This window comes from Mobula birostris, chromosome 23 (assembly GCF_030028105.1).
Source record: "Mobula birostris isolate sMobBir1 chromosome 23, sMobBir1.hap1, whole genome shotgun sequence".
Classification (NCBI taxonomy): Eukaryota; Metazoa; Chordata; class Chondrichthyes; order Myliobatiformes; family Myliobatidae; genus Mobula; species Mobula birostris.
Genome location: NC_092392.1, coordinates 42,365,181 through 42,380,848, shown reverse-complemented (window position 1 = coordinate 42,380,848; position 15,668 = coordinate 42,365,181). Strand labels below are relative to the sequence as shown.

The following is a 15,668-nucleotide window of genomic DNA, read 5'->3' as shown; positions in this document are numbered from 1 at the left end:
TCAACACAATCCTGTAATCAGGTATCCTGCACTCAGATAGGGGGCCCAAAAACCGTTCACAAAGCTCCAAGTGTGGTCTGATCAACGGCTTTTAATGACTCAGCATTACATCCTTGCCAGCCCTCTGGAACTGAATGCTAACCGTGCAGACCATGTTGCTGCCTGCTACAGGAAGGCATCGGAATTGGTGCGCGAAGGTGGTGTGCAGTATAACTGTGGGTGATTATCTTGGACATTTCTCTTGTGATTGTAAGATCTTGTCGGAGATTAATAACTTAAGATGCCACAGCCCTGTTTCCCTTGCTTGGTGGTGCAACAGATGGCGGGAAGCTGCGTGGCCTCTGTTGTAGTGAGGATTAAGCCTCAAGCTGTGGACATGCCTGCTGCTGCATCCAGGAGAGGAGACGTCAGAGGCAGTGCAGCATGGCGCCCATGCTCATTTGGGGGCTGGCCTGTCCCGTCAATGCTGCCCTCCAGTGTTCGATTGGTGGAATTACAGGCTGGATTGCGTGCCTATTTTTGCACACTGACGAGAATTTACAGGACATGTCGCTCAGGGACTTGGGCTATACATATATTTGCTTTCTTTTGCATGCTTATTACTTTTGTTCACTATTTTGAATGTGCTGTGTATGTTTTGCATCTTGGCCCCAGAGGAGTGCTGTTTCATTCCGCTGTACTCATAGTTGATTGAAAGATGATTAAAATTGAATTTGAATTTGAACATTGCTTTTGTTGCAGAAAATGAACATGATCGAGCCTGCTAACAATTTTTTTCTGTCAGCAATTTGTTTTCGTTAGGCAGATTGCAAAATCTGGTTCATTATTGGGTTTAATCATTACTAGACTTCCTCTGAAATAAACAGAATGCTCCCTGCTCGCCTCTATTGTTTGCTTCAAGTAACTAAAACAAGTTTCTGTACTCTTTGTTCGTCATGGTATATCTTGTGTTCTTTAATTAATCTCTAGATATGCGGAGCGCAGGGTAACCTGTCCTGTAATAAAGATCCATGTGGAGGAGCTTTATGTCGTGATGATACTGGAAATAAAATATGTGGTGGTCCAGCCTGTAATGGCTTATTGTTTATGGCAAAAGTTACAAAAGACAACGCTGAAAAAGCAAGTGATCAGATGACCCAACTCCTTAATAAAATGCTGACTACCATAAGCAAGGTATCTGAATTTTATAGTTTATTTGGATAAAAACCTCTCTTAATCCAAAGCAACACACACAAAATGCTGGAGGAACTCAGCAGGCTAAGCAGCATCTATGGAAAAGAGTAAACAGTCAACGTTTCGGGCCGAGACTTTTCACCAAGACTGGAAAGGATGGGAGCAGAAGTCAGACTGAGTAGATGGGGGGAGGGCAGGAAGAAGTACAAGGTGGCAGGTGATAGGTGAAAATGGGAGGGGGAGGGGTGATGTAAAGAGCTGAGAAGTTGATTATTGAAAGAGATAAAGTGCTGGGGAAGGGGGAATATGAAAGGAGAGGACAGGAGACTATGGAAGATAGGGAAGGGGCAGAGCACTAGAGGGAGGTGCCAAGCAAATAAGGAGAGAAGGTGTAAGAGAAACAGGATGGTAAAGGAGACAGGATGCAGGGTGGGTGGCAATTACCAGCAGTTCAAGAAATCGATTTAATCCAATTAGTTCTGTCAAATAACTCAGAAAACACTATTGATTTTGTGTACTAGTAATGCACTTTTCCTTTTCTCTTCCTTCTAGATTGATTCTATCAGAAACAGAACACAGGAAACTAAGGAGAAGGCAACCGAGCTATTAGACAAGTTAGGCAAAACCAAGGACGAACTTGAAAGGGAAAAGCAAGAAACTAAAGACATCATCAGAAAAGTGAAAGAGTTTCTCACAGGTACTTACTCCTTTTCCCAACTGGGTCTCCTTCCAAATGGATCTAGATAAGACTCTTTTGGTATCACAAGACAACTTGCCTCCATTAAGTACTTTTTGCAGAAAACAGTCAAGCAATTAAGGAAAGAGAGATAGTGCGAAAATTGAAGGGTTAGAGTTGATGAGAATAAACAAGCTGAATTTAAAGGACGAAGAAGAGTAAAGTCAAAGGATTTCTGATTAATAAACAAAATTATGATTCTGGAGCATTGAAATGTCATCCTATAAAAGGCAACTGGTTTTGACTGACTAGATGATGCTGTTGTGCTGGAGTTTTATAAGTTTTATTTGGACAGGACCGAGAGCAAAAAAAACATTCTCTTGGGTATTATATCTTATTGTGAAAAGATATGACTTTGTGGTGAAATGGTACTCTACTCTTCCTTGTTTTACTACTTTGAGAGAAGTTTGGAAGCTTTTAAGCTCTGCTCCCAGTAGTGCAAATACCTTGCTTGGAAAATTGCAAATTGCTTGTTTTTAGACAGGCTGCCTTGTAATTACTTACGCTTAATTCATTGTACTGAAATGATGAAATTAAATTAAATGTATGTCTACATTGCTAAAGACTTTGAGCTAATCTCACCAACCCAATTTCTGCCAAACTATTGATTTAGTAAAAGCAATGACAGGATGAATTTACTCCACAAAGATCTTTATTCTGCCCCAGATTGTTTGTGAAATATGCTATTTGTTCTTTCACAAAGGTAACACAATTTTTATGCTTTTTCCTCAAACTGAAGCTGATGGTGTTTCTCCTGAGGACCTTGAAACAATTGTGAACCATGTCCTTTCCATCAAGTTACCCATTACTCCTGAAGAAGTGAAGAACAAAACAAAGCAAATTCAGGACATTCTTTCTGAGATTAAAGATGTTGATAAAGAAGTGGAAAGGCTAAATAACCGCTCTCAAGAAGCAAAGTTACTTTTGAAGCGTGCAATGAAAGCTGAGTATGTTGCCTTCTCAATTCAACAAGGTGCCATATAAAAGGTTGTTAGTAAAACATCAGATGAGTGAGGAAACAAGATAAGAGCTCAGAGTGTAAGGGGAAGTTATTAACATGGATTTAAGAGAACATATCACTGTGAAGACAGAATATAAATAATAAATTCTTGACCCTGAACTACTTATTATCCATACTAATAATTTTTCGGTGGGAGCAGGTTTTCTAGTTTGCAGGTTACATAAAAATAGGTAGGGGAGCATGCTGCAATGAGGATATTTGAACCCTACAATCTATCAAAGTTCAAAGTAAATTTATTATCAAAGTACATATATGCAACCCCGATATTATTTTCTTGTGGGCAAGTCTATAGAATAATAACCATAATAGACTCAATGAAAGACCACCCAACTTGGGAGTTCAACCAGAGTGCAGAAGACAACAAACTGTGCAAACACAAAATGAAAGAAATATTAATAATATACAAATAAGCAATAATAATCGAGAACTTGAGATGAAGGGTCCTTGAAAGTCAGTCCATTGGTTGTGGGAACATTTCAATGATGGGGTAAGTGAAGTTGAGTTAAGTTAAGGATATCATAAAAGAACATCTAGACAGGTTGAATAAATAGGCAAAAACTTGCCAAATGATATTTGATGTTGGAAATGTGAGGTGATATGCTTTGGTAAAAAGTAGACTATCACCTAAATGGAGAAAGAATGCAAATGGAGTACAGAAGGATCCAATTGTAAACACAAAATAATCTGCAGATGCTGGGGTCAAAGCACCACTCACAACACGCTGGAGGAACTCAGCAGGTCAGGCAGCATCCGTGGAAATGATCAGTCAACGTTTCGGGCCGGAACCCTGATGAAGGGTTCCGGCCCGAAACGTTGACTGATCATTTCCACAGATGCTGCCCAGCCCGCTGAGTTCCTCCAGCGTGTTGTGAGAAGGATCCAATTGTTCTCAGCAAACAAGGAGCTTGCATAGAGTGCTGCTAACAACTAATAAAGCAAGTGACATATTAGCCTTTATTGATAGGGTGTTGCAGTTTAAAAATAAAGTAAACGTTTAGGAATTGAGAGCTTTTGTAGAACAGGTACAGAAGAGGAGCTGATCTCTAGCACAGATCAGACATGATCAGTTTGAATGGTAGAACATCCCTGAGGGACTACAGAGCCTATTCTTACTTCTACTTTCAAGTGTTTTTATTACATAATAGAATGGTTAAATACAATGGATTCCAGTTAATTGTGACACATCAAGACCAGTCCACTTTGGCCCAATTATGGCTGCCCCAATTAGCTGGAATTTCATGGAAATAGTTGAAAGGGTACAAAAAAGACAAACTATTATTTAACTGAGTAAGAAATTATGTATTTAAATGAAATATTGAACAAATTAGAGCACTATCAATACCACTACAGTACTATATAACTGTTACAGTTATCATCGGGGGAATCGCTGTCCTGTTCTTTTGATTGACTGTAAATGAACAAAATCAGGCAGACTCCAATGTAGATAATGGACTGCCTTCAAACATTGCTATCGATGATTGCTTCCTCAAAACCTTCATTTCCACTGTAATATTCAATATGGTTATCGATACTTTCAAATTCATTGCAGTTCTTAGTTGAAGGAGTGAAATAATTTCATATTCACTCCCAGCCATTTCTGGCACCTACAGGCCTGAATATTTGAGAGTGCAGTGAGCAAAACAGTTGTGAAATATCTTACTGCTTATTTCTTGCCAACTATCAGCGACGAAAATCACTGCTTTTTGAACACAAACAACTAACACTATTTAAAAACTTCACTCGAAGCACAGTGTAGTGACTAAGGTCCAACAAGTCCACGCGACTGACGCTAGTTAGAAACAGTTTGACAACACTCTCCTACCCCAATTAAGCGACATAGTGTCCCAAATAAATGAGGGAATGTCGGTTATTTTCTCAATTAGTTTTTGTTCTTTAAGAGTTATTCAAAATAAGCAGCTATCGTGATTAACCAATGGACAAATTAATCGGAGTCCACTGATTATTCAGTTGCTGTGCTGACATTATACTGCATCTGAAGTTCTTACTAAAATATTCCATTACTACAAACTATCCCAACATAATAAAACATGTAGTAGGGAAAATCCTGGAACCTATTATTAATGATATCATAATAGATCATCTGAAAAGAATAATAAGATTGAGAAGTCAGCTTGGATTTATGAAAGGGAATTTGTGTTTGACTAATCTATTAGAGGTCTTTGGGGATGAAACCCATGGAGCAAATAAGGTCGAACATCTGCGTTTAGATTTTCAGAAGTCCACAGAAGAGTTGTTCAAGAAGGCTATGGTCTTTGGATTTAAGAGTATTTGTTGAGAATTGGTTAACAACAGAAAGCAAAGAGTGAGAAGAGCTTTTGGCAGTTGACAGTACTGGTCCCCTGCTGTTCACGATCTAATTAGTTGTTTTGCTGAGCAGACTGGAAGTCATATTTTCAAGTTTGCTTCCGATAAAAATAACACTAGGTAGGATTGTGAGTGTGAAAGAGATTGAAGAGGCTTCAAGGAGATGGAGACAAGGTCAAGTGAGTGGGTTTGAATGAATCAAACAAAATCTGATGTGGAAAAAAATGTGAGATCATTCACTTTGATGTACAAGAGAAGAGTGTTTTTATTTGGTGACAATATTTGGTAAATGTTGATGTTCAAAGGTGCCTTGGTGCCTTTAACTCAAGTCATTGTAAGCTATCAGCCAGATGCAATTAGGAAAGCAAATGGTACATTGGCTTTTATTAGGTGATGATTTACGATGTAAAGACATCTGTCTGCAATTGTAAAGGGTCTTGGTGAGCCTGCACTTGGATATTGTGTACACTTACTCACAAGGAAGTACAGCAAATATTCAAAACCACTTCCAGGTATGACAGGCTTGTTGTATGAGGAAAAACTGAATACTCACTCCTATATAACCTAGAGTTCAGAAGAATAAGAGGAGATCTCATTGAACATTGAAAAAGATACTTAACTGACTTAGAAGGGTAGATCCATGGAGAAATTCCGCCTCATCTCTGCTCTAAACGGACGTCTCTCTATTCTGATATTGAGCCATCTGGAACTATGCTCCTCCACTATGGGAAACATCATCTCCAGATCCACTCCATCTAGGCCCTATCTAGATCCATTCTCATTCTTCTACCGGCCCAGAACCATCAAATGCTCCTCAGACATTAACCCTTTCGTTCCCAGAATCATTCCCGCGAGCTTCCTCTGGACCCTCCCCAATGCCAACACATCTTTTATTAAATGGAGGGCCTAAAACTATTCACGATACTCCAAGTGCAGTCTGACCAATATCTTATAAAACCTCAGCATTTCATCCTTGATCTTATATTCTAGTCCTCTTGAAATGAATGCTAACATTGCATTTGCCTTCCTTACACCATACTCAACCTGCAAATTAACCTTTAACACAAGGACTCCAAAGTCATTTTGCACCTCGGATTTTTGAATTTTCTCCCCATTTAGAAAATAGTCTACACTTTAGTTCCTTCTGCCAAAGCGCACGACTATACACTTCCCTACAGTGTATTCCATCTGCCACTTTGCCTGTCTTCCCAATCTATCCAAGTGCTTCTGCAGCCACCCTGCTTCCTCAACGCTACTTGCCCATTTAAAGGTAAGAATGAGGGAGCTCCAAAAAGAGAAGATAGGAAAGCAATACATTCTGCTTTGGATGGTGGGTCTGGAGAGTCATGTAGAGATATTGTACACTAGGGAAACAAACCCTTCACCCTAGCAAGTCTTTTCTTTCTTTTTCAATCTTTTTATTAGTATCGTAATGATAAAGATTAACATAACATAGTAATCATACAAAGTTATTGGGATTACATTGCTGTAATTATCAAATATAAATATAAACCCAGTTAATACATGGATATTAAACCTCCCAATCTTACAGGATACAAATATTATATATAGACAAATTAACATGAAAAAAGAAAAAAAATACATACCCCCCCCCCAAAAAGAACTAATCTAACAAGATAGACCAACTAAACTACAGAAAAAAAGACATGGGCTGTTGTGCTATCATTGGTAAACCAAAAATTGCAGTAATAAGGTGGGGTTGTAAATCAATACTCAAAACTGTTGAAATAATATCAAAGATATCTTTCCAGTATTTTTTTAAAAGAGGACATGACCAAAACACATGAGTTAAAGAAGATATCTCGGAGTGACATCTATCACATATAGGATTTATATGAGAGTAATAACGAGCTAATTTATCCTTAGACATATGAACCCTATGCACTAATTTAAACTGTATCAATGCATGTTTAGCACATATAGAGGATGAATTAACTAATTGAAGAATTTTTTCCCATTTTTCAATAGGTAAAGTAATCTTAAGTTCCCTTTCCCAATCGATCTTAACTTTATTAGATACATCTGGACATATTTTCATAATTATATTATAAATGTTTGCTATTACACCTTTCTGAAAAGGATTTAAACCTAATTTTTTTTCCCAAAATATCCAATGAATATAAATTCGGGAAGGTAGGAAGAACATTATTTTAAAATTTTCTAATCTGTAGATACCTAAAGAAATGGGATCTAGGCAAATTATATTCGTTAGATAATTGTTCAAAAGACATGAAACAATTATCCAAAAATAGATCACAAAATCTGAATATACCTTTAGTTTTCCAAGCCAAATAGGCTTGATTTATGATAGAGGGTTGAAAAAACAAATTAGATATAATAGGACTTGCTAGAATAAATTAATTCAACCCAAAAAATCTTCGAAATTGAAACCATATTCGTAAAGTATATTTTACTATTGGGTTAACCATTTGTTTATGCAATTTAGAAAGAGAAAAGGGAAGCAAGGTCCCTAAAATAGAACCCAAACCCTAGCAAGTCTGTGTTGAATGTAAATTGGAAATTTACATAATCCTACATTAATCCCATTTTTCATTCTCCCCACTTGCATGTCAACCCTCCCCCCCAACCACCCTGAGATTTTACCACTCACTTACACAACTGCATGTCTTTGGGAATGTGGGGAGGAACACCCCCAGAGGAAACCCATGTAATCACAGGGAGAATATGCAAACTTCACTCAGACATCACCCGAGGTCAGGATTGAATCCTGGGTCTGGTGCTGTGTGGCAGGGGTGTAGTTGTGCCACAGTGCAATCTGGCATGAGGGTAGAATTGGTCATTAGAACCAGAAACAAGAGCAAAACCCTAGTTACAGTACAGTGCCGAAAGGGATGGGAGAAGTGCGGTACAATGAACCAAGAAGAATTTTCTAACTGTGAGAAAAACTGAACTGGAAAGGAGAGTCAATGACAAGCTGCATTTTGTACAAGGTGAAATTCAGACGTGTGAGAAAGAGAATGAAGAAGGCTATAGATATTGACAAAACGCAATGGTATTTGTGACACTGTGCTTAGTAAATAACAGAGACCCTCACTGTAGAAAAGGAAATTCACAACTGAGGTTTATTTATAATCATCTTTATTGCTCAAATAACCTCTGAAAAAGCTGGAACATACAATAATTTTTAGCAGCCTTTATATCACAAGATCACAAGACAAAGGAGCAGAAGTAGGCCATTCGGCCCATCGAGTCTGCTCCGCAGCTCCCCCATGAGCTAAACTATTCACCCATCTAGTTCCAATTTCCGGCTTTATCCCCATATCCCTTGATAACCTGACTAATTAGATACCTGTCAATCTCCTCCTTAAACACCCTCAATGATCGAGCCTCCACAGCTGTATGTGGCAACAAATTCCACAAATCCATGACCCTCTGGCTAAAAAAATTTCTCCTCATCTCTGTTTTAATTGGGTACCCTCTAATTCTAAGACTATGGCCTCTTGTCCTGGACTCACCCACCAAGGGAAACAACCTTTCCACATCTACTCTGTCCAACCCTTTCAACATTCGAAACGTTTCTATGAGATCCCCTCTCATTCTTCTATACTCTAATGAATACAATCCAAGAGCCAACAAACGCTCCTCATATGTTAGCCCCTGCATTCCAGGAATCATCCTCGTAAATCTTCTCTGAACTCTCTCCAACATCAGTACATCCTTTCTAAGATAGGGGGCCCAAAACTGCACACAGTATTCCAAATGAGGTCTCACTAATGCCCCATAGAGCCTCATCAACACCTCCTTACTCTTATACACTATTCCTCTTGAAATGAATGCCAACATAGTATTCGCTTTCCTTACTGCCAATCCAACTTGGTGGTTAACCTTTAGAGTATCCTGCACGAGGACCCCCAAGTCCCTTTGCACTTCCCATTTTTGAATTTTCTCCCCATCTAAATAATAATCTGCCCGATTATTTCTTCTTCCAAAATGTACAACCGTACATTTGTCAACGTTGTATCTCATCTGCCATTTCTTTGCCCACTCTCCTAAACTGACTAAGACTCTCTGCAACCTTTCCATTTCTTCAACATTTCCTGCTCCTCTACCTATCTTGGTGTCATCCGCAAACTTGGCCACAAAACCATTTAATCCATAATCCAAATCATCGATATACACCGTAAAAAGAAGCGGCCCCAGCGGAACACCACTAGTAACCGGCAACCAATCAGAATAGGATCCCTTTATTCCCACCCTTTGCTTTCTACCTATCAGCCAATGCTCCACCCATTTCAATATCTTGCCTATAATTCCATGGCCTCTCATCTTATTAAGGAGCCTCATATGCGGCACCTTATCGAAGGCCTTTTGAAAATCCAAATACACAACATCCACAGCCTCTCCCTTGTCAATCTTATTCGAGATTACCTCAAAAAATTCCAATAGGTTGGTAAGGCAGGATCTTCCCTTCATGAAACCATGCTGGCTTCAGCCTATCTTGTCATGCACCTCGAGGTATTTCATAACCTCGTCCTTGAGGATTGACTCCAATATCTTTCCAACTACCGATGTCAGACTAATAGGTCTGTAATTTTCTTTTTGCTGCCTCCTTCCTTTCTTAAATAATGGAACTACATTTTCGACCTTCCAGTCCTCCGGAACCATGCCGGAGTCTATTGATTCCTGGAAGATCATTTCCAATGCTTCCACAATCTCCAAAGCCACCTCCTTCAGAACCCTTGGGTGCACCTCATCCGGACCGGAAGACTTATCTATTCTTAGTCCACTTAGCTTCTCAAGCACTTTCTCTCTAGTAATCTTGACTGTACCTAATTCTATTCCCTGATACCTCTGGTTATCAGGTATATCGCTCATGTCTTCCACTGTGAAGACTGATGCAAAATACTCATTCAGTTCCTCCGCCATCTCTTTGTTATCCATTATAATTTCTCCAGCATCATTTTCAATCGGTCCCATATCTACCCTTGTCACTCTTTTACTCTTCATATATTTAAAAAAACTCTTAGTATCTTTTTTTATGTTAATCGCCAACTTCCTTTCATAATTCATCTTTTCTTTCCTAATGACTTTCTTAGTTTCCTTCTGTAAGTTTTTATGTCTTCCAGTCCTCATTTTTCCCACTAATTTTTGCTTCCTTGTACGCCATTTCTTTTGCTTTTATTTTTGCCTTAACCTCTCTCGTTAGCCACATTTGTGCCATTTTTCCATTCATGATTTTCTTTTTTCTTGGAATATATTTTTCCTGCATTTTCTTTATTTCTTGTAGGAATTTCATCCAATTCTGCTCTGCCGTCCCTCTATTTAGCTTACCTTGCCAATCGACTTGGGCCAGTTCCTCTCTCATACCACTGTAATTTCCCCTGTTCCACTGAAATATCGGTACACCTGATACAAGCTTCTCCTTTTCAAATTTGAAACTGAACTTAATCATATTATGATCACTACTTCCAAGGTGAATGTATGTATCTATAATTCGTCAGATCCAATATTAAATTCCCCATACCTGGCTCTACACAGCCTGCCTCCACAAGTTGACAGCCACACATCCAATGTATTAAATAAATGACAGCAATTCCTAAAGACTGATACCCAAATGGTCAGTGAGATACAATCTGCACACCATCTAACTGAAGCTCATTGTAAAAATTCTATCAGCAGTTAGTCATGAATCTGACCGCATTTAAAAGGCCTTGCTGTATTGTTCTGGCCAGCAGTGTTACTGTGAGCTACAGTCTCACAGGGCAGAGAACTGGGTTCATTCCTGACCTTGGGTCCCATTCATATAGTTCAACTCTACATGAATACCCATAAATACACCCAAACAAAACAGTGTTCCTTAGGGCCAAGGTGCAAAGCACAGTACCAAAAGGGATACACAGCACAAGGAACACATTACACAGGGTAATATAGCCCTATTCTGAATCCATGAATCTGTCAGCAAGAGCAAGCCTCAGTCAAATGCAATGCTGTTTATCTTCCACCGAGTGAACACTGGAGAGCAGCACAAATACCATAGAGTTTGCATGTTCTCCCTGTGATATGTGGACTTCCTCCCACATCCCCAAACCATGCAGGCTGAGAGGTAAATTATCCACTCTGATTTACCCTAGTGGGTAGGTAGAACATGGGGTGGGGGGTGAGTTACTGAGAACATGGAAAGAATAAAAAGTAGAAAATTGCAGGATTAGTTTAAATGGATGGGCTGAGGTTTGGCACAAACTTGGTGGACTGAAGGGCCTGTTTCTATGCTCTCTGATTCCATTTTGATCTTTTCTTGTACACAGATAGTAAATTTTATGTGTGTATTCGTAGGAAAAGAGCTCAAGAGATTCCAAACCCAAAAGAACTGCAGAAAGAACTGGACAAAATAAAAGAACTACAACAAGAAGTTACAGAAACAGTGAATATAATCACAAGGGATCTAAATAATGCAAAGACAAAAATTTCACAGGTAACTTCAGAATCAGAATTGGGTTTAATATCACTGGCATATGTCATAAAACATGTTGCTTGTGGCTACAGTACATTGTAATAAATAATAAAAAAACTATAAATTACAGTAAGCGTATAAATTAATTTTTGTTCAAAAAGAGAGAAAAAATACTGAAGTAGTGTTCATGGGTTCATTGTTCATTCAGAAATCTGGCAAGAAGCTGTTCCTGAAACTGGATTGAATTGGAAGGATGCTAATCCTGAATAAATTTTTATTTCCAATATTTAAAACCAGATATTCACAAAAAGATTATTTTCTTTATTTATGTTTCACGAAATGTTTAGTATGTATTGACCGTAATAGTTTAATGTATAATATTAAACTATAGAATAGATTTTCCTTCTCTTAACAAATCAAGAGATGACAGAGATGTCACAGAACCATTTGCTTTACAGAGAACTCTGGCATTCCCAAAGATCCAAATGACATCTTGATCAATGTTGAATCCCAACAATGATACTTTACATGTATATTTTCCAAGCGTAACCCTGAGGTTCAGCCAGTGGCTTTAGCCTAGGGAAGACCGTCTCTGGCCCCACTAAACGTGTGAAATCTGAGGTGCAAAACCTCTTGTTTGTGCAGATGCTGCGTGATGTGTTCCCCTGTTACAAATCAGTACCACAAAGTAAAAAACAGTACACCATATGCAATTAAATGATTTAGCTTTATAATTCTTATTTTGACCAGAGAGTTAGCAAAGAAACAAAAAGAAAAAGGCCCATTTTAATGAAACAGTCTAATGCACATGTTGGTGCTCATAGTTTCCCGTCTGTTAGCCCTTCATCGATTTCCCCCGTGCGGTGTCGACTCCCGGGCCCATTCCAAGTCCACTCCATCCTGCAGTCTACGACCTCTCCGTTCTGGCATCTTCTCTCTCCATCATCCGCTGAACAAAAGACCTTCAACAACCCACACTCAGGCACACAACAAGAAAAAACACTTCCCTCATTGGACAGCACACATTCCAAAGCCCCTGTTATCTCTAGTCATAACCCAAACACTGCTGCTACAGAACAACCATTACCTGAGCAGTGAAACCTTTCCCAGGGCATTACACAAGTTTCTCAAAATCAAACATAGGTCATAGCTTCCAATTATATTTTACTATTTAAGGAGTTAATTTTATACTTGGAATTCATAGCCACACAATGGCACCATCTTTGATGGATGCACTTTCTGGCAATATATAGATGACTGTATATCTTTGTAAGCATGGGTAAGGATTAAAGGCTGTCAAAAAATCACCTCACAATCTCTAGGTCAATATTTTTCACACTGTTTATAAAAACTCTGTATAGATTTCAGGGAAATCCTACTGGTTTGCTAATTGTAAGCGCAATGTAACAATTTTTTATTGCATTTAGAACATTGTTATGTATTAATTCTACTAATCCCTTCCCTCAGATTATTTTTTAATGTAAACATCAGTTCTTAAGTGATGGGCCTTCTTGGACATTAATATTTCACCAATAGCCATCGCATCCTTTGGCGTGCAAAGGTGTTTGGAAGATTATGGCCACAGCCTCCTCAAATTGTTCTTGGAGTGAAAGTGGTACAACGTACAGTATGCCACTAGGATCAATTTCCTTTCATTAGTACTCTTTATTTCTAGTCATGCTACTCAAAGCTCTTCCATTACCATACTGCTCTTTGTAAACAGAGGCAAAGCACACATTTAGTATTTGCCCTTCCTTCATCCTGCTTTTTCAGTTCTATGCACTTCTGCAATTTTTTTAACTAACTTTTTATATTTTCAAAGTACTTCATAATTTCATGTTAAACTATGTGCCAGTATTAATCATATCCTCTGTCAGCATGTCAAATCTCTTTAGTTTCCACTCTAAATTCTCTATCCAATTTTTATTTTGTATGAGGCGAGGATTTTCTCAGCACCTTCTCCATTACCACATCTTATGCTAGTTAGCAAAAGACAGCTACATTTCTTGTGAAATTAATATGTTTTGTCTTTCATATTTTAACTACTTATAGGTTAATGACAAAATCAAATCAATTTCTGATGATCTCATGAATCTCATGAATAATATAACTAAGTTCCAAAATGAAATTGAAGGACTGGGAAACAAGACAGAAAACAACCTGATAGCAGCTAAAAAGGCAATGGAAAAAGCAAATGAAGCCAAGACGTATGCTGACGAGGCTGAACAAGTACGTGCTTTCATCTTATTTTTCTGAAGTTCTATTACCTCTGCTATTTATTAAACCTTTTAATCCCCAGGAAGTAACTCAGTCGCCCAGTATTAATGAATTAAGAGGCATAAACAAATTAGTTGGAAAGCAATTCAAGAATATTGAATAGGTGAGGTAAGGAGTGAGGAGGCTTACAGGTTCCAGTGTGGACTTGTTTGGCTGAATTACTTGTTTCCATACTGTAAGTTAGATGATTGATCCCAGCTGGTGGGCTGTAATTAGAGGATTACCCCTAAGGATCAGTATTTGGGCACCAGATTGTAAATCTAGTCAGCTCTATCTTGGGCACTAGCCTACAAAGTACCCAGGACAACTTTAGGGAGCGGTGTCTCAGAAAGGCAGCATCCATTATTAAAGACCTCCAGCACCCAGGGCATGCATTTTCTCACTGTTACCATGAGGTAGGAGATACACAAACCTGAAGGCACACACTCAGCAATTCAGAAACAGCTTCTTCCCCTCTGCCATCCGATTCCTAAATGAACTTTGAAGCTTTAGACACTACCTCACTTTTTTAATATACAGTATTTCTGTTTTTGCACATTTTTAATGATCTATTCATTATACGTTATTTATTTACTTGTTTATTTATTATTGCTTTATTTTATTTATTATTAGTTTTTTCTCCCTTTCTCTGCTAGATTATATATTGCATTGAACTGCTGCTGCTAAGTTAACAAATTTCACATCACATGGTGGTGACAATAAACCTGATTCTGATGCTGATTCAGATTTTCACAATTTACATCAATGGCTTGACCAGATGTCATATTTAGTGTTGAGTCTGGAGAAAGTTATGAAAATGCTTCTTGGAGGTACAGACAAGCTGAGTGAGTGGACAAGAACAAGGCAGATGGAAAATAATGTGGAAAAATTTGAAAACTTTCATTTTAATGCTCAAAACAGGAAATGTTGCATATTTTTAAATGGTGAGAATATTGTTTCTAAATGGTAAGAAGTTAGGCGGGGTTAATGTTCAAAGGGATCAAGCTCAAAACACAATGATTAGATTAGATTAGATTATGAGGACACGCAGTCCTCTTTTATTGTCATTTAGTAATGCCATGCATTAAGAAATGATACAATTTGTTCCTCCAGAATGATAACACAGAAACATAAGACAAACCAAGACTAAGAAAACTGACAAAAACCACATAATTATAACATATAGTTACAACAGTGCAAAGCAATACCGTAATTTGATGAAGAACAGACCATGGGCACGTAAAAAAAAGTCTTAAAGTCTCTCGAAAGTCCCATCATCTCACGCAGATGGTTGAAGGGAGAAACTCTCCCTGCTATGAGCTTCCAGCACCGCAAACTTGCCAATGCAGCATCCTGGAAGCACCCGGACTACGGCTGACTCTGAGTCCGTCTGAAAATTCGAGCCTCTGACACTGAGCACCAAGCACCATCTGTGCCGAGCGCTTTGACCCCGGCCCCAGCAACAGGCAATAGGCAAAGCCGAGGATTTGGGGCCTTCCCCTCCGGAGATTCTTGATCGCACAGTAGCAGCGGCAGCTGCTGAGAAGTACGTTAGGAGATCTCATTGAAGCTTACAAAGTTCCTGTGGCATTTGACAGGCTGGATTCATGGAGGATACTTCTCCCAGCTGAGGAATGTAGAACCAGAGTCTCCGTCACAGAATAAGAGCTGAGCTGAAAAGTTCATTCACTCAGAAACTGGTGAATTTTTTGACTTCTTTATAG

At 38.7% G+C, this 15,668-nt stretch overlaps 1 protein-coding gene across 1 annotated transcript in view; it reads left to right on the top strand.

Moving 5' to 3' along the window:
• Positions 1 to 15,668, top strand: part of LOC140187004 (laminin subunit beta-4-like) — a 166,801-nt gene that overhangs the window by 146,093 nt on the left and 5,040 nt on the right. Inside the window, exons 27-31 of the mRNA XM_072241865.1 lie at positions 970 to 1,173; positions 1,726 to 1,870; positions 2,649 to 2,856; positions 11,571 to 11,709; positions 13,741 to 13,917. Of these exons, the coding sequence (XP_072097966.1) occupies positions 970 to 1,173; positions 1,726 to 1,870; positions 2,649 to 2,856; positions 11,571 to 11,709; positions 13,741 to 13,917 (873 nt within the window). The remainder of the gene's footprint in view (positions 1 to 969; positions 1,174 to 1,725; positions 1,871 to 2,648; positions 2,857 to 11,570; positions 11,710 to 13,740; positions 13,918 to 15,668) is intronic.